Raw genomic sequence first — 9,648 nt, 5'->3', positions numbered from 1 at the left:
TTTCTCAGGTGTTTGTGAGTTCATTGGAAAGGGCAGCCCCTCTGCGACTTAGTGGGATTTGTAATTATGTTGTAATTATACGCATTCGTAATTATGCTGGTGCCTTTATGCCTTGTTCGCTAACCTGACAGTCGTCTTTTTGTGAATCGTGATTATCTCATTTCTTTCGAGTTGTTGCGGTTTAATCTCCCGGTTGATTTGTTCGGTGGATGATATGCTTGATCAGTGTTAATTGCACCTGTAAGGTGTCACGTAACGCCACTTTTCAAAGCTCTACTAACAGTGTTTCATCAACTTACCCCAGATGCTTTAAGTGTCTGTGTTCTTGGTGAGATGCCAGTTCCCCATTGGTTGAGTGGCAGTGGGGCGGAACGGAGATGAGTGACAGGTGTGATGGAGCTGGGACAGGTATTATTGAGGAGGTTGATGGGGCACTGACACATCAATAAACACAGTCCTTTTTTCATCTCAGAAACACGTTGTGTCAGGTAAAACAGCTGTGTGTGTGTGTGTGCGCTTGCGTGTGTACGCGCGCGCGCGCGCCATGGAAATCGTGTTTTCAGAGTGTCTAGATCTCATGGTTACTGGGTTACCATTTTGACTACACATCAGACATCGTTTTGGTTGATGGCTTTGCTCATCAATACATTTTTGTATGGGATAGTGTCAGAATTATGGGAGTGACAACAAAAAAATGACAATAAGGCAGTAAGTCAGTCACTAACCGTTGTTCTGAGTGTCTGGTGATTCAGCTCTGCTTCTGTGTCACGATCTATACAGCAAAGTGAAGGAGAGAGTAACCATTCTGGTTGTCTCACCTTTAGGAGGAACGGCGATGTGCTGCTACCTGCCCTTGCACACCTGTCGGCTCCGTCTTCATCTCAACAGCACCTTCCCCCTCAGATCATCTCCTCTTCCTCCACGCTTGAGTTGCGCTCGGCCAGCGTGGAAAAAATGTGGACTGGCTCTCGCCTCCCCTTTCCCTCAGACTTTGAAGTGTAAAGTGTGATTGCTTTTGGATTGCGGCCGCTCCCCTTGAAGGTTTTGACATGAAAAGCAGCTCGGCCTCTCAGGTTTATCCCGTCTTCAGTGATCCGGGACTAAACCAATCAGCCTGTTGACTGGGAGATACAATTACCAGAGAGAGTGAGAGACACCAAAGATAGGGGATCCACCTACACACAGCAACGATCCTCTAACAGGGGTCCTCTCTATTTAAAATATGCCATCAATGTCTTAGCAAAGTCTTCTTCAATGGGCTTGTTTATTTCAGCTGTAATATGATTGTGTTGTGAGGTTATTAATCACAGAGTCAGACAAGTGACGGTCCATCTATATGTTCGACACGCATGTTTACTCGCAAACGTTCTGTAACGCAGAGCTTAAAATACCTTAACTTGAACCCAACGGCTTTAATTCGAAAATTCTCCCCGTAAACAGTCCAACAAAAGCAAAACCGCAAGATAAACACGGGGAAATTTTAGATTCCGACTAAAACCTACAGCGAAATTGCCACGTCTAATGTTATTACAGCGTTATTTTCATTAACGGATCAAGCGATTCATCACTTATCCTATTTACTCTTTGCACTTGTACTTTGATCTTATCAGAGAGCACAACTATTTTTGAACTGCAAATTAGAACTGCCTTCTGTTCTTTCCCATGACTCTGACTGCTGGTAATCATCCATCTTACCTGATTCCTGTCGGGACAGTTATATTTGCTTATGTGTCATTCTAATGGATGTGTATTAATGATATTGTGTATTGTTCACAATCACTGTTATCCAAGATCCTGTGCTGGCACATCCAAAGGAGAATCTGATAGTTTCAGTTTTCTTTTCTTTTTTTTTTTTAAAGTCTTGTACAGAATGTGATACACTGAAGACATAATCTTTGTATCATATATGTAATGGATAGAAAGTCCAGTGAGATATGCTTTGTATGTAGTATTTTATTTGTTTATTGTTTGTTTGTTTGGAGTGTTTTTTGGGGTGGGGGGGTGACATGAAAAGCTGAACTATTTTTACTTGTTTACTTTTGTTTTGTTGGCTGTTAGACAGATTTTTTCAGTGTCTTGTCCCTTAGAAAAGGTTTTGATTCTCTGCTTGAGCCTGCCTGTAACAGTCTAGCCACAATGCGTGAATCATTTCCGGCCTGTTCAGAAGGCAATTAGCCCCCGCTAAATTATGATCCACCCTCAGAAATAGATCAATCAAGAGAATCCGTGCAACACTAAAAAGCAGTCACTAGCTCATTTGCGACACTTAATGATACCTTGAATGCAACAGCGTGAAAAACTGAGACATGTTTATGGCTTTGTGGCATTACCCAGCCTTTTAAGGAGACCTTGAAATAAAATCTCATTACCCTTTTAATTTGAGTTTTAATGTAGCGTTTTTAGTATCTTTTCATCTGCGTCTTCAAGCAAATGAGATACACACCTCATGCAATCCTTCTCCTCAGTATTGGAGCTGTCCTTCCATGTTTTAAAGAAAGCAAATTTTTCAACAATCCTATTTAGCTTATGTCCATTGTAAAGAAAAAAAGTTAATCTTAGTGAGATTTTAATGCTTTGAGAGTATGAGGTTCCCTCCCCAAATCCTTAAGTTACCCAGTTAGCTAGTTACTCAGCCTTTTAGTTAAGTCCTCTATAGTGTTTAGTGCTTGCGATGTGACTCAGAAAACCGAGAATGGCTGGTAGATCAATAAGGTCTTGTCTTAACCACCAACATTGTTCTCCTAATGCCTCCCTCAATTATCCATGAGCATCTCATTTGTAAATGGACTTCCTTGCTGATGGCTACAGGATACAACCTGGTTTTTCAAGTTTTTCTGCTCTGATTAGCCGGATAAACGGGCATTAAAGGTGCCGGCCGAAGACCAAACAGAAAGAGGGAGCTCAGCTTTTTAGACGTCCCCCGAAATCCCTCTTCGTCTACTTGGATGTGTAGGGGACAAACACAAATGACTCTTCGGCATGACCAACGCCAACGCCGCACACAGTGTTTATTTAAGTTCTATACAAGCCCAGCCGACAGCTCTAATCTCCTCTACCCTCTCTCTGCACAGGTGGACTTAAGACCAGCAGCGTTGGTGGCGCAAAAGCGCAGAGAGAAGGAAGCAGAGACGTCTGCGTTCTTCATTTTGGCTCTAAATTGTTCACAGGGCGCTTTCTAACTACCAAATACATATCTGAATTTGATCAGGGTGCTTTTGAGTTTTGATGTGATGTCGTTCTAGTTCCTTAACTCATTTCATCGCAAATTTTCAGCACCGATACATCACAAAAACATTTCGCCCATTAGGCGCTTTTCATCCTCACATCTTTTTAAATGATCACCTTCATAAAATCGTCACTCACAATCATTTGAATCTCTTTATCGGGTCATAATTACATATTTTGAAATATAGGGATGTTATTCAGTGTTTGTACAGGTGCAAAGAGAGCTGTTGCCCTTCTCTGGTGTAGCAGCCAAGCCCACCAGTGAGTCATAGAGCTGGGTTACTTTACCCAGCTGTCTTTCTGGTGATGTTTAGAGCTGATCAAAGCCCAATCGGCCCAGCAGTCAGCCCTGACACTGGTGACAGCACCATGCTCTCACCGCCGTCTGATCAGATTAGCAGCCGGGGCATGTTGAGGTGACTGCGAGGTGATATGTTTCTGTGGATTAATTGACACACCTGTGTTTCCTTCACTCGCAGTGATCACAATGTTCTCATCTCCCTTCCTTCAACACCAGATGTGCAGCTGGGCCAACTGTATGGATCTTTCTCTTTGAATCCAAACTCTACTTGCATACGCATGTGTATATGCCTGCGAAAGAGGTTTCCACGTGAGTCACCTAATGTTTTCGCAAGGCCTCCGAAAGTTCATAAGGGCTCTTATCTCGGTGCAAGGCTGAAATTACACTTTGTCGTGAGCTATCACCAAATTCACATTGATAGTATACAAACTCAGATCATAGCTAGGAAACATCTCATTGTTGTGCGTAGGTGTGAAACAATTAGGTAATGACAGCTTTGATGAGATATTTGGCATATTTCTACTAGCTGAACAAAGAGTTAAAGACTCGACATTCCTTTTTGTGCACAGTGTTGTGTTGGTTGTGAAAGTGATCTGTTTTCAAAGGCCAAAGATCAATGACCCAAAGCCATTGTTAGTGAACTCTGTCCACAGCCCAGCTCTGAACAATACTCCCTGTTTGGACAGGTGATCATCCGCTAATGTAAAGATTTGAGGAAGTCTTAAGACAGAAAAACACATGGAGACTATTTTTAAGTCAATTTTGATTGATCCATTTTAATTGCTGTCATCTCCTGTCAGTACTTTCAGTTGTTATGACTAACTCCACGTTTAATATGGAACTTTTTTTTTGGCGTAGAACAAACATATTGATTGAGAAACTAATCAGAGCCTCTATCAGTGCTTGTCCTCTCCATCTGAGACTTTTTTTTTCCGGCACTGAGTGATTAGCAAACATCCGAATGGGTTTGTAAGTGAATGTCAATTATGTGACTCAATTAGTGTGATTTGTTTACCATGTGTACATAGGCTGTTTGTTTGTTCTCTCCTAGCAGATTGTAACTTAATCTCTGTGTGCGCTGGATTTCTTTGTTTAACGCCACAGACGTGGAAATCTTTCCAGTGATTTCATATCCTGCTGTTTTATCGGGGGGTTTTTTGTTGTTGTTGTTTTTTTTTGCTGAAGCCATACGAGTGACTACAACAACACACACTACAGATGACAGATGCAAAGACCTCTCCAGAAACCTGTATACGTGTCTCTCTGAACGCTCATGTCTCAGGTAAAAAAAACCCAAACAAAAAAAACAATGTGCCTCTCTTTTTCTCTTCTTTTATTTTTTCTTGCTACACTCCAGTGCCACATGTCTGCTCCATCACACTAATAGTTAATGCAGAAGCCATGAAATAGTGCCTGAACTTGCCTTGTGAGCATGTCTGAGAGACAGATCTTTCTTTCGTGTCCTGAGAGATGGAACTGAGAGACCGTGTTAGGCCTCCTCCTTTTGGTAGCGCGGTAAGAATATGAAAGAAAGACGTGACATAATGAAATAATGATGAAGAATGTTTTTTTTTAGAAAATGTGCTCTTAAACCAACCATAGGGTAAATTCCCACCTCTTGTAATTGGATGATATGGTTGAAGCTCCGCCCTATTTAAGTGGGGCTCCTGGTCATGTGACCAGGGGAGAGGGTGGGTCACTTATGAAAAAGGGAATCCACACCTGGCTAAAGGTAAGTTTTCTCCACTGTGGAGCACTGATCTTTTTAAAAATACTTTCTGCTACATCTTCAAACATGCTGTCTGTCAGGGAATGTTAATATCAAACATCATACCTCGCCAAACTTTGATTATTATTTTTTTCAGACTGCAAGCTCTGTGTCTTTTACTCGGAAACAATTCATTCAACAACATTCAGAGAGACTGCATGCAGAACTCTGATTTTGCATCGTAACTGAATCTGTTCTGAAGAGACTGGCATTTCCAGAGGTTTTTTGTCTTGTTGTTCCTGTTGTTTTTCTCTGACTCTCCTTGTCAGTCTGTTCTTTCTGTCTTTTTGAGGACTCTCATCTGAAGCTCAGGACTGTAGACAGTGAGAGGGGAATAGTCATGTTTGGCTCAGGCCAGTTAGTGTCCACCCTCGCCCCTGCCGTCCTTCACTCCTCTGCGGCTCATTTCTTCCCAGCGTTCCCCAGCAGACTGAGTTCTCCTCAGTTCCTGCTCCCAGGACCTTTATTCAGCTATGAGTTCCTGAGGAGCTGCCTACAGCCTGAGCCCTGCAAACAGACTCTGTTTCTGGCCACTCAGGCAAACAGCATCAGCCACCTCACTGACTCCATAGGTATGGGCTTCACATGCCGTTCATTGCTATATTAATGTGTGTTTCGTTATTTTACTTAAGGTCCTGTACCAATCTGATTTTTTTTTCCTTTGTAAAAACATAAGAGTTCACAACAACATTTGTTTTCTTAGTTCAACATTTTTGCCTCGGTAATTTTTAAAAATGAGCGTAATTAGTACAACAATTATTTATTAACTATGCATTTATTTGTTTAAAGCACAAAATCTTTTTTTTAAATATATAAATTGGGCCAGTGTATGTAAGGCAATAACTCCACGTGTCTCTCTTTTCCATTTTTCAACAGTCGCAACAAAAAAGAAAGTTTACATTGTTATTTACTTACCACATTGCATAATCTATAACAGTTTATTTGCAAGTCACATTATGCGATAATTGTCCACCCTCACTGAACAGCGTTTAATGGGAATGTAAATGTTTACAAAGGATTGTCTAATAGCTCGTAACTAACAATCAATTATCCAGCTCTGTTAAAGAGGAGTAAATGCATGCTGCACTAATTAGCCAATCTAGAGCCATTAGTTCTTTCTCAGCCTCTGGCGTTTGTCTAATTGGTGGCTGTGATGTGGCAGATGAACCCAGGCCAGTGAAGCAGCGACGGGCACGTGCCAACTACAGCAGCTGGCAGCTGGAGGAGTTGGAGAAGGCCTTTGAGAGTACTCACTACCCAGATGTCTTCATGAGAGAGGCGCTGGCTCTCCGTTTGGACCTTATTGAGGCCAGAGTGCAGGTGACTAGTTTTTGTATTACTCAGAGGAAAATATTCCCAAACAGTCTGTGAATTAGGAAAACACATTGTTCTTAAAAGAATCCACGACCTGTTCATATCTCGCAGTTTCGTTTGAGTGCTGTAATTATGGTGAGCGATAATTCATTTTTAAGTGGAAAAAAAGACAGATGTGTTTCTCATATTAGCTATTTATTTTTCTTCCATTTTTGTGGGTTCTCTGTCATGATAGAAATATTAAAGACAAAATAGTATAACAGAATAAGATCAAAACAAAACTGCATTGAGAAACAACAGTCCCCACGCAGTGAGTAAAAAGTACAGGGTTAGCTTTCTATTATTTAATGCAAAATTAGTGCTGCCCCTAATACTAGTTCGGTTTTGTGCTTTGGGTTGTTTGCCATTTCTTATTGTAAATTGCATTATGTCAAATATTCAGAGTATTTTACATGATTCTAAAACATATCTACGGGTATGTAAAACATGTGCACACATCAAACATTAGGAACTACCTTAATTTTGTAATCTAAGAAGCACTCGATGAATGAGCTTTGAACGGATTACTGAAAAAATGTATATCATATTTCTTTTGTGTTGTTTCTGGTTGTGCAGGTGTGGTTTCAGAACCGAAGGGCTAAGATGCGGCGGCAGATGAAGTTGCACAGTCAGCCTGGGGAACCTTGTGTCAGGCGGGACAGCGAGGACCAGCCGGCAGACAGGTCCAACAGCAGCTCGGGAGAACCAGAAAACAGCGACGGTGATCGTTGGGACAGGAAACAGCAGAGAGGAAACTCCTCCTGGTCTAGACCAAGCCCTGGAACCATGAGCAGTCCCCTGCAAAGCACCCTCCTCGAGGCCAGGGATCTGGACGGGGCTGGAGGGCCCAGTCCAGACGATTTCCGCTCGTGTAGCATTGCCAAGCTGCGAGCAAAAGCCAGGGATTACAAGGCAGAGATCCACAGTTCTGCAGCCAGGTTGGGCTGGGATCACCAGCTCCGATCACAGGTCCCCACCACCGACCTGGAAAGTAAATGAATCAGCTCTGGCCTCCTGCACAGCCGTGACAAACACATCTCAATAGCCAATACCTCATCATACAACAAAACCAGAGGAACTCTTCCCTCCGATTCCATATCATTGCAGTATTTATAGTCAACTCTCTGTTAACTTGACAACAGACCCAGCAGAGCAAAACAATGTCATAGCATTTACTTCACAAGAATTCTAATTTTTTGTTTATTTCTAATTACAAATTACTCATCGTTTTTATCTTTACATGCAATATGGAAAATATTCCTTTGCTGTCCATGTGTTTTGGATGTCACTCACAGATATTTCCTCAAGTGTAAATATCTTCAGAAAATCAGTAGGACTTGTATACAGTACATACTGCAAAGACATTTTTTCTTTGTTACTTTGTGAGTTTCATATACTTATGTTCATATACATTTGTTTTCTCTCATGAGCTAATTTTTTTTTAACTCAAAAGCTATGCTAAAGACTAATTTACCCCCCAACATAGTTATTGAATATTAGTATCTTTATGCAAATATTAAAAGAACTCTTTCTTGTATTTTCACACCAAAAAGTCTATATTCTAGAAAAAGTCATGCACAGTAGCCTTCAAGGCTTAAATGACAACATTTGACAGAATAATGCAATTAATATATCGGCATGAGCACTTTTACATCACTACCATACAGTTTAATCAAACAACCTGAGAGAACAAGGACAGACAGCGCGTCGTGTTCCCAGATAAAAATGTCACGTCTAATAAAAGACGCTGAGATGTTGGGATGATTTTGAAGAGGAAATTCTGAATGACCTCACTGATGGCAAACCCTTTCCGTCAGCTATCCTGTTACTCTGAACTAGAGACACAGGATGTCTGCATGCTGCCACAAGCCTAGACATAGAACAATGGGCACAGCTGAAAGGTGACTGGCCCCAAAGACAGAGCCTGTCGACAAAGATTACATTTACCAACACTTGCGGATTTTTGTTTTCTAATACTGATGGGAATTATGTTGATCTCCTAAATAAACTGAGGCAGGTCTGTCATTTGGGTCAGGTTACAATGACGTTCTCAGTGTGTCTTCTCATTTCTACCTAAACCGTTTTCCATGACCTCCTCATAGAAGCCCCCCCTTTTCATGTTAAACTCTACTGGCGACAGATCGAGTCACTCGCAGAAGGATTTTGTCCGACGGTGACACTCTTGAGAATACGCGCTATCAGTTTTGAAAAACAAGATCCGTGCTGGGGCATCTAAGAACGTGAAGAGAGCAGCTGCTCTATGTCAAATGCATTTCATGCATCTCAATAAGGGAATTTCCTGTAGGATCAGCAGAATTACAAAAGTCTATTGCCTCAGCATTTCTTCGAAGGTTCTTTGGCCTTAGTTGTGCTGCCAAGGCCCCCTTCCAAAGGGACATCAACAAATGCACCACATGAAGACTCAACCGCAGACGTTACAGGACCATTTGAAAATGACTATCAAAATATGTTATTGAGTATATTTCAGTGACTACTTCAAGACTGGAGCCCAGAATGTAGCTTTAAGTGAAAAGTGGGAAATGTAGCCGAAGGCATTGAGTTCATTGATTACTGTGCAGTTCAGAGGGATGTTTAGGCATGCTTGCTTTGTCACTATGGTGTGAGAGCGCCCTCCTCTGGGCAATATTCACTCCTTGTGTGTTAAACTTTCGTATGACCTTCAATTTATGTCTAAAATACTCAGCCATACCAGTCTTATTCATGTATTTTATTAGCATTTATGTGATAGATGTTTTTAAATTTGTATCATTTATATACAGATACAACTGTAAAAATGAGTAATTGAAAAGAACAACTTAAAAAACAAACAAATAAATAAATTAGTGTTTGATAAATCTTACCACTCGGAGAATGCGAAATGAATGTGATACAGTATATATTCTTTTCATTTGCCAGTGCATCATCTAAATGAATACCTCTGTTTCTAATGCTCAGCTTTCAATATCTTTCCAGTCTGGTCCAAGTAGTGGCCTAATCTCAG

General features: G+C 41.2%; 1 protein-coding gene across 1 annotated transcript; it reads left to right on the top strand.

The window, feature by feature from the left end:
• The first annotated feature begins 5,159 nt into the window (after nucleotides 1-5,159).
• Nucleotides 5,160-7,646, top strand: LOC115826069 (retinal homeobox protein Rx1). Its single transcript, XM_030789746.1, has 4 exons — nucleotides 5,160-5,258; nucleotides 5,587-5,866; nucleotides 6,457-6,614; nucleotides 7,224-7,646. Exons 1-4 carry the CDS (start codon nucleotides 5,160-5,162, stop codon nucleotides 7,644-7,646), a joined length of 960 nt encoding a protein of 319 aa, XP_030645606.1.
• The last annotated feature ends 2,002 nt before the right edge of the window (nucleotides 7,647-9,648 follow it).

The sequence above is a fragment of the Chanos chanos genome, chromosome 13 (assembly GCF_902362185.1).
Source record: "Chanos chanos chromosome 13, fChaCha1.1, whole genome shotgun sequence".
NCBI classification, from domain to species: domain Eukaryota; kingdom Metazoa; phylum Chordata; class Actinopteri; order Gonorynchiformes; family Chanidae; genus Chanos; species Chanos chanos.
This window is presented reverse-complemented; position numbering and strand designations above follow the sequence as displayed.

Coding starts and splice junctions, on each gene's coding strand:
- LOC115826069 (XM_030789746.1), top strand. CDS start 5,160: ATGGTTGAAGCTCCGCCCTATTTAAGTGGGGCTCCTGGTCATGTGACC. Junction 5,867..6,456: donor CCACCTCACTGACTCCATAG/GTATGGGCTTCA, acceptor GTGATGTGGCAG/ATGAACCCAGGCCAGTGAAG. Junction 6,615..7,223: donor TTATTGAGGCCAGAGTGCAG/GTGACTAGTTTT, acceptor CTGGTTGTGCAG/GTGTGGTTTCAGAACCGAAG.